We start from the raw sequence: 23733 nt of genomic DNA, 5'->3' as shown, positions 1-23733 counted from the left end.
AAGTGGGAAACTGTCAGGAGAGGTAACATGTAGGCAAGGAACAAATAGTAGCAATAATGACACATTAAAGAGATTGGTAGAAGTTTCACAACCCTTGAAAAGAAAAAAATATGCCTAGGAAGTTGAATCAACAGTAATTTGGAAGTATGAGAGTAATCTCTCTGAATCACATAACTATACGTCTTCCTAATGTCTAGAATAATAAAATTAATTCAGAAAAAAATGATGTCATGTTTTTGTATAAAATTCTAAAGTAGTACAATAGCAATATAAATACCACTATCATATTGTACAAAATGTGGATATCTTTCATAAAAGAAAAATGTGGGTTTAAAATGAAGAGTTTTGTGATAGCTTATGAATAAGCCAAGACCTATTTAATCAAGAATCCTATGGCTAGGAGGGAACTTTGAAAAGATATTCTCTTACATATAGTTTTTAACTATTTCTTTTGGCAAAGGGAAATGAGGAAAATCAGAATAACATCCACTGAGGACATCAAACACTATTGTGGATTACATAGCTTTTTCAACTCCAAACCTTATTCAAATCTGAGAAATAATTTATTTTCTAAATGTAAAAAAAAAGTACATAAAATTTAGTTTTTATTGTGCCCTAGGCACAGTGCTTTGAATATAGTAGGTGCTAGTAAATCCATGTTGAGTGAATGAATGACTTCTTCCAATGTCTCACACCCTTAAACTTAGACCCATGAACAGAGCCTAAATTGGCTTTCAGTTTTTGAATGTGGCCAGAATAGAAGGCAAATAAAGATAAATTAAAGAAACTCTACCATTCTGCCCAGAATAGATTGGCATTTCCCAATTTTTAACTTTCCCAGGCACACAAGAAGAGCTTGCTTCCATTTGCTTCTTTCTAACCCTATCCTAAGCACTTAAAATGAGCTCCTGCCACCACTAGCCTCAGGCATTCAAGAGTACATTTGTGGGGGCAGTTAGATGGCGCAGTGGTTAAAGCACCGGCTCTGGATTCAGGAGTACCCGAGTTCAAATCTAGCCTCAAACACTTGACACTTACTAGCTGTGTGACCTTGGGCAAGTCACTTAACCCCCATTGCCTGCAAAAAAAAAAAAAAAAGAGTACATTTGTTTGAGCATTTCAATACCTAGGCACATTGTACATGGTTATATTTACACATGCCAGCCATGAGAGCAGAAGATTTTATTCCATACTTACCAACATCTGTATATTTTATAGCCACCTCCCTACTTCTAACCATGTTGGGCCCCAAAATTGGCAAAGGAAAATGAGGAAACTCAGGACATAACTATGCAAGGGGAGACTTGGAGGAAGGATATGGAGATGAAACTGGGATAAGATCTGGCTCTGGTTCTCGCTACCTGGTCAACTTTGGAGAGATCTCTTGACCTCTCTAGGTCCCAATTGTGTTTATCTTAAAATAAGTAAGTTAGACTAGATCACTTTGAAGATTCCTCACCAGTTCTAGATCTATAACACTTGACATCATCAACAGGTTGAGAAATATATAACAACCTACTTCCCCCCAACCTGCTGATAAAAATCCCTTTCTTTTCTAGAATCACTTCCGTCTGCCTTCACAACAAGGATTCATGCAACTATCTTTTTTATATTCTATAGATATAGCCTCTGAAAAGTTATTTTGTAAAGCTTTATTCCACTGTGTTACATTGAATTTAAACAGATAGCTTTATCCTTAAGGATAGAGACATCGGTTGCTTTCACACAGCAATCCTGAACAGACAGAACATCTTGATATGCTTTCTAACATGGAAGTTGAGGAATAATAGGCAAACACATCAGATCTGGATTCAGCAGACTTTGTTCCAAGTCCTGGACTGTATCACTTGCTTATCTGTGTGACATTAGTCAAGTCACTAAACCTGTGGAGGTATGTTTTCTAATATTATTTTTTAAACTTTATTTTACATTCTTTACATGTAGATGTGAACATAGGAAATATGATTTTCTTTTATTTTTTAGGAAATATGATTTTAAATAAATGAAAATAAATTGTAATTAATTCATAGTAGGTATTCTGTAACAAGCTAATGACTTGTTAAAAATGGTATTACAAATATTGATCTGTGACCACAACTTACAACTATTTTGCTTAAAGTGGATTTTCTAATTTGTTATTTTTGTATTAATTTCTATTCCACTACACTGTCTTTGAATTTTAAATTTTATTTATTTGTCCACCTCAAAAAACAAAGACTTTTAAAAAAATGTCTCTGTTCTAGGCTTTACCAGAAATGTCAAACTCACAGCCCACTGTGTAAGTGGAAGCAAAACTCTGAGAGTGTCCCTAACCAGATTAAAACATAATTGGGAAGTGTTTCACAAAATAAACAATACTAAAACATAGGTAATTTTCATTTGTGGTTTTCTAAGTCAATATTTCACTTGCAGGAATCCACTGAGTTCGGCACCATTGAGCTATACCACTTTCCGGTATAACAAATTCATGTTTCATTCTTTACCCTTCTATCTTTTTTCCTCATAAAATAATCTTCCAGGTCTAGGAGTTGGCCAGATAAACCTAACCAGACATACTACTTAAATCAATCATATTTCAGGATTACATAGTCATGCATTTCATGAAGGCATCATGTGACTTCAAACTGTGCGTTGTGTGAAGGTTTCTTTAAGTGTTCAAGATACAACACAAATTCATTAAAAATGAAGTTAATTAGTAGGCTAGTCTGGAATAATTGATTATTGATCCTTGTCATTCTAAATGGAATGAAACAAATATATCCAATTATGCCCTAATTTTTCTGCAAGACAATGGAATGGATCGAATTTGTTTAATCTCAGCATATAAGCATATTTTAAAACATAATCATTAATGAATACAATTTCCCAACTCATAAATGCATGAATCTGAAGGTAGAAGAATTTCAAACGTGTATCCTTATCATTCATACTCCCTAATCTGTAAAAGAGTGAAAAACATGTTTGAAGCTGAAAGTGAATCAATTCTAAAATGATCAAGTACTGAATGTCATTGAAAATAACATTAGCATGTCTCATGAGTGCTGGATTTGGAGTCAGAAAAAATAGGTTCAAATCCTTAGTTTGCCATTATGACCTTGGGGCAAGTCCCTAATCACTCTGTAACTTAAATTCCTATCTAATAAAATGAGGTTGTAGCAAATATCTCAATGTCTCTGCAATCTGTGATGAAGATTCTTTTAAAATCATAATTATATTAATAATTACTTTTCTATCTAATAAAGTGACTTTTTAAAGCCTTGATATTTTTTGATTCAGTTTCCTTTGTTTTTTAAACTCCAGGAAAAGTGTGGCATAGTAGATGGAGAGCTTGCATCTGAACTATTAAAACCTGAGCTGAAGTAAGTGCTGCTTCTGACATACTATCTGTAGAACTCAGGGCAGGACATTAAGTCTCTCAATGCTCTAGCCACTCTCTAAGATTATGAATTGCAGGGGCAGCTAGGTGGTGCAGTGAAATAAAGCACCAGCCCTGGATTCAGGAGGACCTGAGTTCAAATTCAGGCCTCAGGACACTTGCAACTAACTGTGTGACCCTGGGCAAGTCACTTATCCCTAATTGCTAGGCACCCCCCCCACCAAAAAAAAAAAAAAGATTATAAATTGCAGAGAAGTTTCCATCCTGAATTAGTAGAAGAATTTTCCCCCCAAAGAACGCCCAGCACCATCACAGGTCCAATCTCTATCCCTTTAAAAAACAAATAAACTTTTTTCATGTACCAAGATAGCTTATTAAATTTTAGTTTAAATAAAATATGTTTAGGTATATATGCCCTAGAATTTTGAATATATAAAACAGAATTTGAATGGCAATATGATCCTATGTACAACTTTGAAATAATACAGTGGACATGGGGCCCTAAAATGCTAAAATACTAATAATAATATAAAATTAAAGAAAAAGTAAAAGAAACACACACACAAGATGACGGAGCCAGTTTTATACTAAATTAAAACTTTATTGACTAGAAGAGCACTCCTGGAAATAGAATCTGATGGACCAGATCTACTACATGCAATGAAGCTGACCATGACGTAGTTTAACATGGAATGTCAAACAGATTAGTCTGTTGGATTGTACAAAACTGTTTTTTATAGTATGTTGTGCAACAAAATGAAAACTATGCCAATATTTCCCCCTGTTTGATTGTGATAAACTAAAAAAGAAAAAGCAATGCATTTGAAGAAACTGGTTGATCTCTCTGGCATATATTTCAAATAAATTAGTTTCTTGTTTACTTTTCAAAACTTCTTCTGGGCTCTATTGAATTCCAAGCAAAATATAAGTGCAAAGTCAAAATTTCTGAAATCCCCTAGAGATTGAACTGTCAACCTCAGAAACGATGCACAATGACAGCTAATCCTTTTCAGCTGTATGCATGGAGTAAGGTAAAACCAAAAAAAACCAGTTACTGCAAAATTCATGTAGACACATGTAATAGTCCAGCTCTAAGCATTTCTTCTAAGATTCTCACATTAATGACTAAAGCTTGTTTACAGTACTAAAGGTTCTATTGTTCAAGCATCAATGATTACATTTCAGAAAAAGAAAATCATTCATGCCCTCAATAGTGTCACTGCTACGTTAAAAAAAATTAATTAACAAAACAAGTATCCATAATAGGATACATGGAAAAAAAAGTGTTTTAGAATTTAAAAAAAGACTAAAGTGTGCTTTTCTTGCACAGCAGGAATTATATAATGTAAACACCATATTGGCCCACACCACAAAATCCATGAGAAAAGTTCAATTCGGAGCATGCTGTGTGTGCATAATTTTTCTGCCTGTGCTTGTGATTTCACACTGTATATGCCTGTCCAATCAATATACAGGATATCAAATGCACTCTAACACCACATACATGTACACACATACAGAGACCACGTGATTTTCCCAAAATTAAACATGGTTTTGACTCCCTGACTCCAACTCGTAAATTTGCAAGTGGTAGCCAAACTGTTTTAAGAATGTTCATAGAAGAGAAGATGTGAAAAGTGATTTAGAAATGAGGATTTATATGTGATGGTAGTGAAAAAAAATGGATATAAAAAAAACCCCATCTAATATATGTCCAACATGGAAAATTTTTACCTGCTGAAAAGCATTCAAATATATGTATATATGAAAAATGATCTTTTTAGTGGGCCTTGTCCTGAAATTTTAGTTGATTCAAAGGACATAGGTTTTATGGTTTCAAATCATTGGAACCCAGAGGATCAGTCCTAAGAAGCTTACTTCAAAGTGCAAAATTTTAACAATGGAATGTCTGACAGGGAAACAATAAAGGACAATCCTACATCTTTAACTTGTTCAAAAGAACAACATCATTTTCAGGCAGCATTTTATCCTGACAAAAGTGATTTCTTAGTTAAACAGAAAATTATTTAGCAACCAACACTTTACCAACACACTCACATATATAAAACCTTTCTAGGGAGAAAAAAACAAAAACAAAAACAAAAACACCCTACTATGCATTGGCTAATCTTTTCCCATTTTTTTAAGTATTTAAATTTTTTGAATCAACTACTTTAATACAGTGTGCCTCTCTCATCCTCCCTCCCATTCCCAAAAAAGAACCCAAGTATTTTAAAGTCTTTGTGTTTGTCAAGCCTCCTGCCTGAGGCTATTAAGTACCACCTCCACTGGAACAAAATTAACACCTAGGATGCACATCCAGATGCACCATTTTCACTACTGATCCAATACTGTTGTTAGAGAGAGTTAGATCTCCAGGTCATCAGGCCGAGGTCGGCTGCTGGCCCTGCTGCTGGCTCTACTGGAAGGCCTTTGGTCCACAATGGCAAGTGGTTGTAGCTCATGGCCAGCTGCTAGTTTTTTTGAATTCTGGTTATCATCTGGAAAATCAAAAGGCTGGGCATGGGAATTGGAGATGGTGCTTCCAGCCTGTCCCATTCTATTCTGCTCAGCACTATAGTTGGCCCAGTTTTGCTCACTGGCTTGCTTATTGTAGTTACGGCAAGAAGAATTATTGCGATCTCCAGTAACAAGCTTGTACCCTGGAGGAGACATGGGTGACAAGGGGGCAGTTGGGGAAGAACAGCCATTGAAATAAGCATATTTGGGAGATCCACACTCTTTGTTGGGACTCAGGGGACCAGTGGTAGCATGGTAAGGGTCACTTTTTCCCTTCACACGATCCTTGACACCCTTAAAGAACACATAGAATAATTCAATGATATTTAAGGCAAGGGATACCAAAGACACAACCAACATGAAGATGATGAAGATGGTTTTCTCTGTGGGACGGGAGAGGAAGCAATCCACTTGATGAGGGCAGGATCCCTCTTGCAAGTATAGACTGCATTCAAGCTGAAACCATAGATGTACCATTGAATCAACAGGAAGGCCACCTCAAAGACAGACTTAAAAAGGATGCTGATAATGTAGGTACGGAGCAACCCTCCACGCATTTTCACTTTGCCGTGTTCTTCATTTCCATATTGAATTTCTTTATTTCAATTTGCTTCAGGTGCATATCACATTGGCAACCATCAGTTTGGGCAACTTTTAGCTCTTCCTCTTTCGTGTTCAGCTTCTCTTCTTTACGCATCACATAGAACACATGAGCCAGGTACAAAAGGGTTGGCACAGACCACAAAGATGCATTTGCCGGACCCAAAAAACGCACGTGAGAGATTGGAAAGGACTTGTCGTAACATACATTTTCACAACCTGGTTGCTGAGTATTGCATCGAAAAGCAGACTGTTCATCACCCCAGGCTGATTCAACTGCAGTTCCCAATAGCAAGATTCGGAAAATGAAGAGGACAGAGAGCCACACCTTCCCTCCAGCTGTAGAATAGGCTTGAACTTTGTCCAGGATTTGCCTAAGGCATCTCCAATCCCCCATGTTACCTGAATGCTGTCTAAAACAAAACAAAAACAAAACAAAAAATCAATCATTTTTTGTTAAATTACTCATTTAATTATAGCTGTTTAGAGACAGAAAAAAATTATGTAAAAATATAATCAAAGATCATGGAAGCTATAGAAAAGTTCATTTCAAATCTTCTACTATTCTTCCTCCCCAAAGTATAAAATATTCTCACATCACATTTTAAAAGAGGAAATGGTTTTACTAAAGACAGGAAAGCATGAAAGCTCCTCTAATAAAATGGATCCACTACCTGCAACTTATGGTCTTTATTACCTGGACACTGAGAATTTAAGGAATTTAATCAGTCATACAACCTATATGTGTCATAGGCAAGTCTTCAAGTCAGGACTTAGGTGCAAGGGAGTCTATCTAATGTCATTCTGCCTCTGGGGAAAAAAAAAAAAACTATGACAATTTATTACTGAAATTAATATATTTAAATAATAATAATAACACTAGCTAGCCCTTATAAAATGTTTTAAGGTTTGCAAAATGCTTGACAAATGGTATCTCATTTACCCTTATAACAACCCTGGGAAGTTGGTGGTATTATGTTATTATTATTTTTGTGAGGCAATTGGGGTTAAGAGACTTGCCCTGGGTCACACAGCTAGTAAGTGTCAAGTGTCTGAGGCCAGATTTGAACTCAGGTCCTCCTGACTCTGGGCTGTACTCTATCCACTGCACCACCTAGCTGCCCCACCTGGTACTTTTATTATCACCCCCATTTGTATATGAGGAAACTGAACAGGGAGAGATTAAACGACTTGCTCAGGGTCACACAGCTAATATCTTGAGGTTATATCTAAACTCAGATCTGCCCAACTCCATATCCAGCATTCTATCAAACTCACTACCTTAAGTAACAGATATTTATATTATGGCAGCTTGGTGGCACAATCGATAATGGTGGGACTAGAGTTAGGAAGGCCTGAGTTCAAATTTGACCTCAGAAACTTAATAGCTATGTGATCCTAGGCAAGTCACTTAGCCATGTTTGCCACAGTTTCCTCATATGTAAAATGAGCTGGAGAAGGAAATGGCAAATCTCCTGCATGTCTTTGCTGAGAAAAACTTAAATGGGGTCATAAAAAGTCAGACATAACTGAAATGACTATAAAACAGCAGCAGACACAGTTTATAACTTTTTAAAAATCTTTATAATATTTTAGTAATAAGGTATATCACTAGTTCTACCATTTGCCATGTGACTTGAAAAGCTGTTTGTGCTGTGTTTAATTTTATCAATTTGATAAATGAAGGTAGTGTTTATTTGTTATGATTTATGAGGGCCCAAGTACAAAGCTGGCTAGTACTATTCTATAGATTGGTATCAAAACATAGAGACAAATATTTCTTGACCCACGTCTCATAGGATTTAAAGAGCAGTAACTCTCTCACCTAACAAGTGAGAGAAATGACATACAGACTTGTACTTGATTAATGTTATAAGTAAGTAATGTTAATGTAAGTTAATGTTAGTAGCAGAGCTTGGATTCAAATTTAGATGCCTCAACTCCAAATAAAATATCTTTCTACCATACTACAAGGCTGCTTTTCTGTGTGTGTGTGTGTGTGTGTGTGTGTGTGTGTGTGTGTGTATATATATATATATATATAGAGAGAGAGAGAGAATATATATATGTGTGTGTGTTTCTATGTATATATATGTACATACACACATATATATACATACAGAGACACACGTCATGTGAAGTATAATTTTATATACTTCTATATATCATATGTATACATATATATGCATACATATATACATATACATATACATACACATACACATACACATACACATACACATACACATACACATACACATATACATCATATCACTATGGCCTTACCAGGGAACTCTAAGCACACTGTGAATTATATATACAGTACTTCTAATGTCTATCTCATTTTTATTGGCTAAGTAGTGTCAATAATGTGGCACAGATGGCTTTTCTTTGACCAGAAAGGAAGAAAATCCAATGAAGTGTTCCAGTTTGACGCATTTGTGTATAACCGCTATAAAAGAATATACTTCTTGTATGCCATGTTTTACTAAATGGAAAAAGATGTGATTTGAGCACTTAAGTGGGAAGAAGTAGTAGTAAAAGGATTAACTTTAGATTCATTTTCCCACAAAAACACTAGATTCTGCCTTTTCTCTCTCTTTTTCTGGGCAATTAACATTTTTAAGTACACTTGTTGTGACAGATGTGATTCGTAACATTCTTAAAGACAGCTCACATATAAAATACATCACCATCTGTTGTGCCAGCCCTGCCTTTAGGGGTGGGAACAACAGGAGTATGTTCTGTTAATATGTCCTATCAGTTTGAATGTTGCTCCCCCCTCCTTCTAACCTTGAATCTTAGTGAACCATTCCACTAAAAGGAAAGGTGTAGGTGAAAGAGGGGAGCAAATGATTCACATGCAGCTACTAACTGCAAAAAAGTGGTTAGAGACAATAAGTGAGGGAAAGAAAACATGTTTAGTGTTCACTGGCTAGCACTGATGAGAGGGAGTTGGCCCTCTCACTTTAGACTATGAGTGAGTAGAATCATTCCAATAAATAGTAAAAAGGTTGGATCAAGAACGTCATCAGTTTGGAAAGAAACCATGCTAAGAGTAGTAATGGGAAATCTCAGCTCAATGAAGGAGCCATGGTAGACCTAATCTTGTGGTCTTTTTGTCCCAAAGCATGATAATAGTCTAGGGCAACTGGAGGAAGAGTCAAAAATCATGAAAGGCAGAATGAGAGGTTACACTATGACTATGCTTTAAGTAGATCAAGAGGGAAAAGTGGGTATAGGGAAGGAGAATGAGTGCCAGGGACTACTAACCAATTATTTAAATATCCAGAAGGATGATGAAGAAAACACTGAAGGCCTGAAGATCAAGGAGGAGAAAGCTTTGAAGCCTAGAGAGGGATGAAGCTTTCTTACTTGGGAGCCATGGAGAATAAAGGAAAGGCCATGATCCATCACCATCAAATCTAAGGTGAGTGGAAGGAGGCATAAGGTCTCATACCAACAGGCTGTAATGAGGCATGGGGAGGAGGAGAATGTATAGTTAAGGTTCCTGTCTCATCCCCTTAATTCTTTTCACCAGGGACTGAGGGAAAATGGAACTAGTATGTAGATAGATAATCAAACCCACAGCAAAGACCTGGCACTAATTAGGTATGTGACCACTGGCAAGGTATTTTAACTTTTCTGAGCTTTGGTTTTCTCATTTCTAAAATGAGTAAATTATGCTGGATTATATATGGGGCTTGTTCCAGTTCTGAATCTATGATCTTTGATACTCTGAATCAGACTCCAGTAGGCCAGACACCAACAGCCTTGCCAAACAAAAAGCTATCAGCTAGAGCAGGGCTTCTTAAACGTTTTCCACTCGTGACCCCTTTTAGCCTGACAATTTTTTTTTGGTGACACCCAATATACAGGTATATAAAATAGGCATACATAATCTTTTCCTGTTGCCAAATTTTTCACAACCCCCACATTTAATGACACAGCCCCATATGGAGTTGTGACCCACAGTTTAAGAAGCTTTAAGCTAGAGAACACAAGAACCGAGGTAAAACTGAGGAAAAGCAGGTGGGAAATAGAATACCTTATTTGGCATACAGGCCCAGGATTACTCTTACAACTATTTTAAGCAATTCAATGAAAAGGAGTGACATCTAGACATCTAATCTTTTGCTCTTTCTATCATTCACTGTTGTCCTAAAAGAGAGAGTCATGTAGACAAGATGAGAATTAAAGTTGGGTAGATTATGAAGGAACAATTGTTTCAATCTAGTCAAAAAAAATATTATTTGGGGGGGGCAGCCTTGTGGCGTAGTGGATAAAACATCAGCCCTGGATTCAGGAGGACCTGAGTTCAAATCTGACTTCAGACACTTGACACTTACTAGCTGTGTGACCCTGGGCAAGTCACTTAACCCTCATTGCCCTGCCACCCCCCAAAAAAATTAACAAATGTAAGGAAAGAGGACAATATGATAGGTCAGAGACCGGAAGAGAAAATATAGTCAAATTAATAATAGAGGGGAATAACTAAAGGATTTGGGTGAGGATGGTAAAGTGTCAAAAGAAAACTACAATATTTAAAATCAAAATGAATTTCCAGGGGCCTTACTAATGTATTAATAACTAAACTCAGCAAAGATTAAGCTCCTCATATAGGCTTTATATTTAGGATACACATTAAAAAAACACACAACTATCTTCAAAGAAGTTACCTTCAGTTTGATAAAGGCTAAAAGCAGTGAGAAACTACCAGGGTAAAAGGAATGGGATTCAGTCAAAATTCAGATCTGATATTTAATATTTTATGTTGCCTTGGGTGTCACTTAACCTCTGTTTCCTTGTCCATAAAATTAGTGGATTCAACTAGATGACCTTTAATGTCCCTTCTAATTCTCACTATATGACATAGGAATACTACTGAACTGGGATTAGGTGATTTAGACATTTGTTCATAATCATAAGAATTTTGATGAAAGGTCCAAAAAAAGTTTCTATTTATAAGTGAACAATAAACTCAATTCTTCTTGCCCCATCTCTTCAGATCTAATGATGTTCATTGTTCTACCATGACTAGAGTGACAAATGCTCTTCCCCCCTCACCCTCTTTAAGGAAATTAAAACTGTACCTTATGGATACATGTGCCATACAACCCAGAATAGGCACTTGTCTTGGGGTTTCCTGGATAGAACAAGGAAGAAGCTAGAACAAGGAAGCTGCTGTGTATAGCTCTGATAGATCTTCCACTTAACATTTACAGTTTTTCAAAGGGCAGTCTGTACTAAAGGCCTGCAGGCTATCACCAAAAAAAGAAACTAGGATGAGAGAGAATGGGCCAAAGCTCCCCCTATATGAGAGGGTACTTTAATTCTTTTAATTTCCATGGACACACTTATGTCTGTTTGATTCTGAGAGGAGAGGAAGTTTGGACACTGAAATGGATTTAGGAGGATAGCACTGGACGTTGTAGGCAAACATAAAGGACAGTGGATAGTTTTATCTGGAAAAGAAAAGAGTCAAGAAATATTGTGATGAAAGAAATAAAAGGGCAAGTATCCAAGGGGACAATGGAAGACAAGGAGGAAGAACTTTGCCTTGATGGTCAGATATTGTAGAGAAAAAAAAATCAATTATCTATTGAAAAGAAAATAGGTTATGAATTAAGAAACAAAATTGACTACATTAATATGAACAGAAAAGGATTTTTGGACCTATGTCAGTAGACAGCAGTGAGTTTCTGTGTGATGATGTGTAAATTGGCCCTAATTCTATTCCCAAAGATTTGCAATTTTTGTCAGTGCCATCTGCTTTTGCTCAGAAGAATAGCAGTCTTGGATGATTGACTTCAAATTTTCAGGAAAACATCCAATGAGGTAAATTTGTAAACTTTGAATGATTACCAAATGCTTCCATATATTGCACCATAATCATTCAATGAAAAAAAAGTTTAAGGACAGATTTTGTACGTGATTAGGAAGTTTCTAAGTAATAATTTTAGCTAGCCAGAGTTTTATATCATTATTCAAAGCTTAATAAGTTTTCGAAGATGCTTATAGCAAATAGCTACAGAGATTACATCAAATGAAAAGTCTAGAGGGCCTTTTAAATAATCATGGAATCATTTGTTCACATTACTCTAGTATGGAAGAACACAATAGGACCACATTTTAAATGCTCCTTCCTATTTAGTTCTGTTGCTCTACAAAAGTCCCAATAGTGCCAGGGGAAATGAATTCATTGTTTGATCAGTTCTCTGGCTAGCAATTTCCTTAAAGTTATATCAACAAACAAAATATGCACAATAATAGTTTTGTACCAAATAACTTCTACTTGAATTAATGAGTTATGCATACTCAGAGGAATAATATAATTTAGTGATGAGATCTTATTTATCAGGATGATCACCTAGTTTCCTGTAACATGCACACACCTATCATTATCACTATCTAAGAGACCATCAAAAATTTTGAAAGCAATGGATTTTAATCCATGTGACTCACCAGTAAAGGTAACAAAATCAGCAAAAGTTAACTCCTAAACACTGCATCCTTCTATCATAACTCACTTTTCACTGTTTGTATAGATTAATCATGTTGAAGTTTGTCTGCCTGATAGCATCTTCCTTACTCTAAGCCTTTCTTGAAAATATACTTTTAAACTCTAAAATTATTTGACAAAGTTCTTTTATAGACCATATATCATTAAGTCACCAGTAGGTGACAGATAAAATCTTTATTTTACGCAGGTGTGACCAAAGCACAGAGAAGATGACTTACCTAATTATACAGGAAGTTAGAATCAGAGATGGGAATGTGATGTTTAGCTTTCTAGCTCCTTAACCAGGGCTATATTTGTGGAATGGATCCTGGAATTGACTGGTGTAAGCAAACTCTTTGTAGGAGCCAAATGTTCAATTGCTAGAGTTAAATGAATTCTTTTGGTACACATTTGTTAGGTTACCTTTCACCCTCATAAATGTTAACCTATAAAAAATACAGACACCAAAAGCTCCAAGCCTAAACTTTTACATTCTTTGTCCCCTTAAAGATAGAAGCAAGCCCCAAAGTAGACAAACTATGATCCCAAGGGTTCCTTTTTTTTTCCACTGAACATATTCAAAATCCTTGTAAAGAGTGGAGAAAGGTCCAAAAGAGGTCAAAGGGTGAAGAGGTTTGCAGGAAGAGAACAGGGTTCCCAAAGCAGCTATAGTCTGTATTTTGAAAGTGAATCTCTTTCTTCCCAAAACAGCTATACTCTTCATATTTTGATTGTGAAGCTCTTTCTTTCAAGGTGTTCCACTTTTCCTTTCTCCATTAGCCCTCTCCTCCTCTGCCAAGTCACAAGAATTCTAAGTGCTTTTATTAAGAATACAAACATCTTGAAAACAAAGCTTGAACCTGAAATTATTTTGCCTACTTCTTTGCCAGAGACCAGCCTAAAAGACAAATCATGCTTCTGGACCTATGTTTTTGAGCCAATAACCTCAGGCAGAGCCAATGCCAATGCCAGAATCAGGCTTCTGATGTCAGTAGTAAGTGTTACTATATTCACTCAAACCGAAAAGTAATTTCTAACTTCAGTCAGATAGTTTCTCATTAAAAATACGATTTAAGCTAGCTGTCAAAGTAATCATGATTTTTTTTTGGGGGGGGGGGATAAAGCAATGCCTTCTTAGGATGAAAATAGATTAATAGCGGCTCATTTGTGTTTAAAATGCATTTAAAATATAAGAGGTAAATACTTAAGATGGATAGGTTTAATATAATGGTAAGAGCATTGATTGGGAGTTCCACTAATTGGCTATATGAACCTACAGCATGATGCAGTGAAAAGCTTATGTGCTCTGGAGTCAGAGGAATTGAGTTCAAATTCTGTGTGATGTTGGGCAAGTTACTTTACCTCTCTGGGCCTTAGTTTTCTTACCTATAAAAAAAGAAAGGGGGGTAGGTTGAACTAGAGAGTCTCTGAGGTCCTTTCCCGTTCTAAATCTATGGTCTTAAGTCATTTTCACCTCTTTGGGTCTCAAGTCAAATTGGTGAGGGGTTGTGGTAGGGTTTATGGGACTTAATCAAATATCTTTTTTTTTTCTTTGATCAGGGGAATGAGGGTTAAGTGACTTGTCCAGGGTCACACCACTAGTAAGTGTCTGAGACCAGATTTAAATTCAGAAAGATGAGTTTTTCTGACTCCACGTCTGGCACTCTATCCAATGTACCAACTAGCTGCTTCCCTCTGTGTGTGTGTGTGTGTGTGTGTGTGTGTGTGTGTGTGTGTGTGTGTGTGTGTGTGTGTGTAGGCAAAGAGGGTTAAGTGACTTGCCCAGGGTCACACACAGCTAATAAGTGTCAAGTGTCTGAGGACAGATTTGAAATCAGGTCCTCCTGAAATCAGGGCCAGTTCTTTATCCACTGTGCCACCTAGCTGCCCCAACTTAATCAAATTTCAAGGAAAACAAACTTATTACATTTTTTTCCTTTCTCTTAAGGCCTCTTCCAGTTCTAACTTTTTATTATTTGAAACAGTTAACAACTGAATGTGGCAAGATAGAAGGAAAAATTTCCAGAAGTTAGATTCCTAGATTACAGAATGGGTTCATCAGGAAAAGCAAGGGAGGATCATCCGTAACCTTTAGAAAAACCAAACCAAACCAAACAAACCAACCTAAACACAAAAGGTTTATAGTACAAGGACATTTGCCATGAGAGAACTAAAAATCATATCCCCAAAATTCTTCTTTCAATGTCATAATTCCCTAATCCTACATCAAATTGTTTCTAAAAGACAATGGTTAAAAGACTGTGGGCCATGTCTATACTTAAAAGACATTGAGCAAATAACTCAAATGTTTTCTTTTATCTACTGTTTATAACTCTACACACACACAATTAACTGAGTTATATTAGAAAATGAGGAGCAGCCAGGTGGCACAGTGGACAGAGCACTGGGCCTGGAGTCAGGAAAACTTATTTTCCTGAGTTCAAATCCAGACTCAGACACATACTAGCTGTGTAACCCTGGGCGAGTCACTTAACCCTCTCTGCGTCAGTTCCTCACCTATAAAATGAGCTGGAGAAGGAAATGGCAAACCATTATCTCTGCCAAGAAAACCTGACATGGGGCACAGAGTTGGACGTGGCTGAAATGACTGAACAACAACAAATTTAAAAAATGAATGGAAAAACAAGTTTCCATCTGCAATGATGCACAATGAAACATAAGGACTTTACCAGTCTCTATAGGTTTGCTGCTAAACTTGGGATCTGGTATCTACTTATCAACAGGTATCAGTATAAGAAAAATTTCTCTGAACTTAGGGACTCAACTATAATAGCATAGTGATCTCCAAGTACACTGGAACCTATTTCAGTAGAAGTGACTTTTATGTTACATGATAAGTCATGTTTTTTGTATATGAAATCAAACTGTCCATTATTTTTCAACAATCTCAGTCTCCCTCCTCTCTGTGGTGTTTCCTTATCCTCCTCATCAAATTTTCATGCATACACACACACACACACACACACACACACACACACACATCTGAGCTTCTCCTCACTCCCAATTATTACCTACTTTTATAGTTATATGCATACATCTTAATATCCCTAGCAGAAAGTCAATTTTTTGAGGCTGGGACCATCACTCCCTATTGAACTGAATATGGGAGAAGCAGCAAAATAAAGTTTATAGTTTGCTAGATTTGGCATGAGAGAAACTAGGCTGAAATCCAACTCTATGCTATACCTTTGTACAAGTTATTGTCTCTGGGCCTCATTTTTCTCATCTGAAAAGGGACAGGTTTAGATTAGAGGACATCTCACATCAGCTTTGCCTCAAAAACTATGATCCTAAGAATTGAATCAAAGTGCCTAATTAAAAAGCTGTTTCAAAAGTATACATACATATATACATACATACATACATACATACTTGAGCTGATGATGGAACCCAACTTCAAAGAAACTTTTCAGTAAAGAGCTTCTTGGCTTTATTAACCAACTTTATACTGATTTTAAACATTCAGATCAGTGGAGTTTCACCAGCTACTTTGAATTCCTATTAAATTTGACAGTAATATTATTACAGGTTGAAAGGACAATTAAGAAAGCAGTGGTGTTATTATTCATGCCATAGGTACACTGCCTTTAATTAACTCCAGATCTGGAGCATTAATATAATTGGATATAATGCTCCGAATCTGTCATGTCATATTTGCAAATTCATCTTATTTTTTTATCTTTTTATTGTATATGTACTCATAGTGGTGAAAAGGTTATAGCTAACTATATAACCTTTAAAATGATGTGCAGTTGTTAAACTTTTAAATTTGTATAGGCTTGTTTGTGGAAGAAGCCTGTTTTAGTAGAAAGCCTTGGATTTGGAATCAGCGGACCTGGGTTCAAATTCTAGCTCTGCTTCTTACTGTGTGACATCTGAGTAAGTCTCTTTCCCTTTGTGTCCCATTCTTGCCCTCATTAGAGTTTTCATTTCCTGATATCCTGGTTAACCCCACAGATCTTTGGTTTAAAATAAATTCTTTTACATTTCTGCAAGTGTCTCAGTTTGATGATCTACATTTTACTCTTAACAGCTGAATTACCTTAAAAATCTCTTAAAGAAACTGGGGCTAGTTATTCCTTTACCACTCACTATTCCTTAAATGGAAGTGCTGACCTCCACAAAAACTTCACTAGATGTCTGCAAGAAACAAGGAAGAAATTAGGTAAGAATCACTGTCTACCTTGACATAAGTATGGAGGCTATACCTACACATGGCCCAATAGTGTTATCTTTATGTGGAGGATAGAAATAGTAATGGGAACAAGAAAATGGATGGGGCAAATTCAGGACCTAGATAGTAGCTGTGGACAAGTTGTCATTCCCCTTCTAGTGCCCCACGATCCTAGCAAGGGTTTTGCTGTGTCCCCTTGGAAAGGGTACAACACCCGTGGTGATAGTCACATAAAGTAGTAACTTAAGAATTATTCTCTTATTTGGTCTGATGATCAAAAGAGCAAAGCTAGGGAAAAGGGGGGAGGAGAGGGATAATGGTGGTTTCTCTCCTTCAAAATGAAGTCAGGAAAAAAACCTGAAACATTTAATCAACTGTTTTGTCTACAAATTGTACAACAAGCCTAATGAAGTGAAAGGAGCTTCTGACTGAAGTTCAGAAGACCTAGATTCAAGGGACAGCCCTGTAACTAACTAGCTACGTGACCCTAGCATGCTTTGTAACAGTCATTTAACCTTATTAGGCCTTAGTTTTCTCATCTGTAAAATGAAAAGTTATGCAAAGGTGATCTTTTAAATACTGTCTAGTTCTAACATACTAAGCTTCTCACAAATATAACTGATGCTTTCCATACTGAATTGACTTATTGTTTTGACATCTTGACACACCCCAAACACTCCCATGAATGTACCAATTAGGTGCAATCTATTTGCTTCTTTCTTTAGAATAGATCTTCTAAATATTTCTTTTCTAACTTTAGTATCATTTCCTTAGGAAGGAAGAAATAAAAATTAACATTTTTTAAAAATATGACTTCAGCAAAAGTCCTTAACCTAGGACCTTTGACCTTTTTAAAAAATATTTTGGCAACAATATAATAGTTTTAATTTGTAATCCCCATTCATTCATTTAAAAACATTATTCTGAGAAAGGGTACATAAGCTTCACAAGATTGCCATGGGATTCATGACACAAAAAATGGTTGAGAATCTCTGAACTATAGAGTTTTTCTTGTGGTGGTAGATTAACAGTTTTCTTTTCTTTTTTTTTTTAAAGACACTTATGTGTTACCTTTAACTGTACAATCTTGTTACACTAGGAAATTCTTGATTAGAGATAAACACTAAAAGAAAAGGTGAGACAATGGTTTCTGTAAATGAATTACCATGGAATACCTGGCACAAATATCTGTACAGGATGTATCGAAGAAACAATGAAGAACAGCAATTCAACTCAACTTGCTACTTACTGGCTTTGGGGGTGGGGGGGGGGAGCCACTCAACCTCTCAGGGTCTCAGTTGCCTCATCTGTAAAAAGGCTGACTTTGATGACCTTCAACTATAAAATCTACAGATCTGTGATCCTATTTGGAAGACCATGAAAATTCCTAAATTACACAGGAAATCTGCCACTCAATAGTTCACACTTTGTCAACCCAATCTTACCGAAAATGAATAACCCTTTTGTGTTGCATTGGTAGCATTTTGACAAAAGTATATCACAGGTTTCATATTTGTCAAAAATAGTTTTAAAATCTAAGGAAGTTTAAAAATGAAGGAGAGAAAAAATAGGTAAAGATCTTTCATGACTATTACAATAGGTTTAATGAAAATTACAAGAAGCATTTACTAAGGAATTATTATTTAACAGGCACTGTGGATAAAAAGAAAGGCAAAACATTACCTTTTAAGATAAAAGACAAGCACAGGGGCAGCTAGGTGGTGCAGTGGATAGAGCACCAGCTCTGGAGTCAGGAGTACCTGAGTTCAAATCTGGCCTCAGACACTTAACACTTACTAGCTGTGTGACCCTGGGCAAGTCACTTAACCCCAATTGCCTCACTAAAAAAAAAAAAAAAAAGAAAAAAGAAAAAAAAAGACAAGCACAACCTATCTTAAAAAGGCAAAATAAAAAATTCATGAAATTATATAATTCATTCAGAAAATAATCATTAATTTAATGAAAAGAAGGAGAGTTTGAGGTGATTTGTTTGATATACTGATTCATCATCCATTTGTGATATAGATATTAACTGAAAAATGAACAGACTGCTTTTGTTTCCACTTGATAACAGTGGTGTGGGTATATATGTGTGTGAGCATGTGCATATATGTGTGTGTGCATAACTATGGCCATTCATGCTCAGATGGGACTTTGAAAAGTACTACAAAAGAAAGAGAAGAAAGAAAAGGAAGGGAGGTAATACACACATATACATATGATAGGGCTGTGTGTATATTTCTCTCTCTCTCTCTCTATATATATATATATATATATACACATATATATTTATATAATATATCATTTGCTCTCCTTTCTACTAACTCCCTCACAGGCTAAGAAACATACACTCCCCCCTCCCCCATAAAGCACCTTTATGTTACAACAGTGGATGGTCTACAACTAGTCAAGAGAATGAAATGTGTCAAGAGCTCTGGTCCTTTTCCACATTCCTACATGTCTATGCCAGAATATAAAGCAGATCTAAACAACCAAACAAGTCAAAAAGCCATGAAAAGAGAACAGATCCTCTTGGATGATTGAAGAAAATCTCCAATCCCTTTTAATCCTGGGTTTCCCCAAGGATGCCCAACATCTAAGGAAAAGCAACTGTGAAAGGTGAAGGAATGAGGAAATAGGGGTTACTTTGTCAATAAGCTTCAAAAGGTTTCAGGAAATCCTGAAACATTTTAAAATAGTTTTGAAAAAATAAGAAAACTACTTTCATTCCCCACCCCCCCACACACACACGGACCCCCTTGCAAAAAAAAGCAAAGGGCAGTTATGTTTACAATTGGGAAGTAAAATTGCTCCTTGCTTGGCAACATGGTACACCGTTTAATAATCAGTGTATTGCTATTTCAGAAGCAATCTATAAATATAGATACAGATATATACTATCCTTAGTACCTTAGTACCTTAGTACCATGTAGTCTCCCTAAGAATTTATACATTCTGCCTTTCTCTGTCGCTAGTTTTGTCTGTCTCTCTGTGTGTGTTTCTCTTTCCCTCTCTCTCCTTCTCTGTCTCTCACTGTCTGCCTCTGTCTCTCTCTCTATATGTGTATATGTGTGTGTGTACATAGTTATATAGCTATAATTATACACATATACACGCAAGCTCTGTAAGCTTCTAGAAAGCAAGAATTTTCATTTTGTTTTTGTATTCCCAACACTTAGCACAGTGCCTGGTATGTGTCATGGCAAACTTAAAAAGTAGATTGATTAAAGAAAATAATCCTCCCTTCAGGCCAAACTAAGGAATCACTTCACCTGTAAAATGAAACAGTTGGACTAAGTGAACTCTGAGATCCCTCTTAGTTCTGTCTATGATCTTTAATATACTCTAGCTTAGTCCATCCAGTAGTCTTTGTTGTCTTTTGTAGGGAGTGGTTAAATGAAAGGTGGTTTTTGGAAGTGGGGGGGGGGGTGCTCTATTACATAGGACTTTCGCCTCAACAATGTCACACATCAAATAAATCAGAAATTAGGTTAACTCACATAAATTTTCTAAACCAATATTATCTTTTCTATCATTAAAGACTTGGTTCAAAATGGATGAAATTCATTCCCACACTCAAAGCTGTATTTGATGCTAAAATTGCTAAGGTAAAGATAAATGTCTCCTACCATCCCTCTGCACCCTCACTGCCACCTCTCCCCAAAGGGAATGAAACAAAGAAACATATATATGTATGTACTTATAGATACAACGGAGATCCATGATAGGAGAGAGACTATTAGAACAAGATAAGGTTGTAAAATTCACCTCTTACAGGGCTAGGCAAATATGAAATCAGTCAAAATTTAATTAAACACACCCAAGGAGAGTATAATCTAATCATCCCAGGATACAGTTGGGTTCCACTTGAACAGTGTACATTCGTTTTTTTCTCTCAGTAATACCTGACTTCCTTCGTTTAAAAATAAAAGCAGGATCTCCCACTCGCCTCAGTCTCAGAGATGTTCATACAAGCCCTAAAAAAGTTTTAAAGTCCCTTCAAGATAAAAGCTATTTGGGCATGTTTTATCATAATACCTAACCTGTACTGATTTCTAGTCACAAGGGTCATATCCTGCATGATTGAGAGAAGAAAGGACTCTACATATGCTTATCAGGACAGAGAGTGACAAGATTAATTGACTCTATCATTTCCTTCTCTTCCAGCATTTCAAACTTTAGTCCTCAGCATACCTACTGATCATTTTTTTAAAAAAAATCATTATTATTATTGTGACTAGACATGGGTCAGTCAGCAGGAACATTTTTACTATGGAAGACTCTGAGGGCAACATTCAGTCAACATTTCAAAATCCAAATCTTCAGGAGTTCCGTAGTATGTTAAGCAGTCCAGATGTTAAGATGGAAGAACTCATGATCCTTGCCACACACACACACACACACACACACACACACACACACACACACGAGTCTGAGACACAGGTCACTACTCACAAGAGTTTTCTTGTTCTTTTCCTTTCTCTCTCAAAATCTTTTTGTTTAATGTTCTCCTTTCAAACATGGAAATTGCCTGGAAAAAATGTTTGTTTTATTTTTTTCTTTTTCTGGTTTTTCAGCCTCTTTACTACATATAGCAGGACCTACTTTAAGGAGTTAAACTAATTGCTTTAGATTTAGGATCAAGAAAGAAAAGGAGAAAATCCTTACAGAGCAGTCTTGCATTTTTGCATTTCTGAATAACCGAACATGTGGTCTGTCAATTTAAAGTATATATATATATATATATATATACTTTTTAATTGAACCCCCTTTGACTACATTGGCTGAATCTTTGATTACTGGCAAGATCTCAGACAACAGTAACAATGGGGAAACCCCTTCAGCGTCCTGGAATCTGTTTCAGGTTTAAGAAAAGGCAACTCTTTGTAAGATGCTGTTTAAGAATCCCTTTTCTTTTTCTTTCTTCTAGCTGTGGAGACGACTTAAGGGTACTACAGATTGGCACACGAAGGAGACGGTTCTCCCGGTTGTTGAGATAATCAGCAAACAGCCACCAGTCTACTGAAAGGACCTCCTTTCCCACAAATTGCCAACGTGGTGGGAAAGCACAGGAGGCTTTCTCTTCAAACCTCTCAGTAGGAGAGTTCTCCTCGTAGGAGTTGGAAACACAGAGTAACATTATTGAAAGTTATTTAAAAAAACAAAAACGAGAGAGAGAGAGAGAGAGAGAGAGAGAGAGAGAGAGAAAAGAAAATCTCTACATTGCATGTATCCGTCTACGGTCTGTCCATCCGATTTTTAGAAAAGGAGACAATTTCACGGAGAGACCACGTGCGAGTCACCGGTTCAGTGTTAGCAATATCTTAACAATGCGCCTAATTAAGAAGCGAGTTCCGTCCAGGTTATTCTAAAGCAATCAAGATTTCCATATGAAAGTACAACGTGAAGAAAACAGATAGGAAGCAGGGGCAGCAAAGCTCTAATTTTGAAGATGCTGTCAGTGCGCGCACCCCCCTCCCCCCATTTCCCTCCAACTGCAACACACCTAAATTATTTTAAGAACCAAAGTAAAATTACACTTTATCGAACGGTACTTTCTGAAACCTCCCAAAAAATCAATTACCAGTTTCCAGATTCCAGGCGGAAGATTCTATACAACATTTTACCTGTTGCAGCATTAATTGACAAAACTTTTTAAACTCAAAAGAAAACAGGATATTCGAAAGTCTTAATTAAAAAAAAAAAAAAACCAGAACAAAACAAAGGAAGTCCATTCCATTCACCATACTATTTGCAGTTCTTTACTTAAATAAGAAAATTTTAAGCACTTACAAACTTTAGAAAAGTTTTACTTATAGAGAAAGAAGATAATAGGTAAAGTTTTTTCTTTAAAACTTACTCTTTTGCTTAAAAGGAGTGATGCAGCCCAAGCAAATGATTGAACTCTGGAGGCTGAAATAAAATGGAAAAGCCAGTTCAGGCACTCAGACCTGTCTATTTAAAGTTTAAAAGTCTGCTGCCGTTTTGTCCTTTCCTCCCTCCTTCCCTCTAATGAAAGAAAAGTGCTGATACCTCGTAAAAGCCTTTTTGTAACTTGGAGCACAGAGAGCTTTTTAAAAGTTTCAAGCCACTGACTAAACTTGGAGGAGGGCTTAGAAAGGGGAGGGGCGAGAGGGGAGGGGCGAGAGGGGAAGAGCAGCCAAAGAGGAGCCTGGAGCAACAGCAAACTGGGGGAGTAGAGGGGGGCGGAGAGGAGAGTAGAGGGTAAAGTGAAGTGGTAAGTAATAGACGAACTTGAAAGGGGTCCTGCCACTAAAAATCAGAGCAAAAGTAGAGTTAGAGTTGCTCTGAACTATGGGTCTCTCTTTTCATCAGAAGCTCAAGAAAGTAAAAAGACAATAGCTGCTATATTAAAACAAAACAGGGGAGTAACTGTGAAATGTCGATGGATAGATGATTGATAGATAGACAGATAGATAAACTACTAAGAGTTGCCGATTTAAACAAACAAACAAACAAACAAAAAATAGACCGGATTCCTGAGACTAACAAGTAATGGGAAAGCTAAAGGTGGCTGAG

At 36.5% G+C, this 23733-nt stretch overlaps 1 protein-coding gene across 1 annotated transcript; it reads right to left on the bottom strand.

Annotated features, from left to right (window-relative positions):
* Positions 1–5131: 5131 nt before the first annotated feature.
* GJA1 (gap junction protein alpha 1) lies at positions 5132–23266 on the bottom strand. Its single transcript, XM_044004724.1, is given in 4 exon segments — positions 5132–6321; positions 6324–6485; positions 6488–6909; positions 23054–23266. Coding segments are annotated over 3 exon segments (1146 nt in total). The 5' UTR covers positions 6894–6909; positions 23054–23266; the 3' UTR covers positions 5132–5743.
* Between the last annotated feature and the right edge of the window lie 467 nt (positions 23267–23733).

Source organism: Dromiciops gliroides, chromosome 4 (genome assembly GCF_019393635.1).
Source record: "Dromiciops gliroides isolate mDroGli1 chromosome 4, mDroGli1.pri, whole genome shotgun sequence".
Classification (NCBI taxonomy): Eukaryota; Metazoa; Chordata; class Mammalia; order Microbiotheria; family Microbiotheriidae; genus Dromiciops; species Dromiciops gliroides.
The sequence above is the reverse complement of the archived record's forward strand: the minus strand, read 5'-3'. Positions and strand labels throughout refer to the sequence as shown.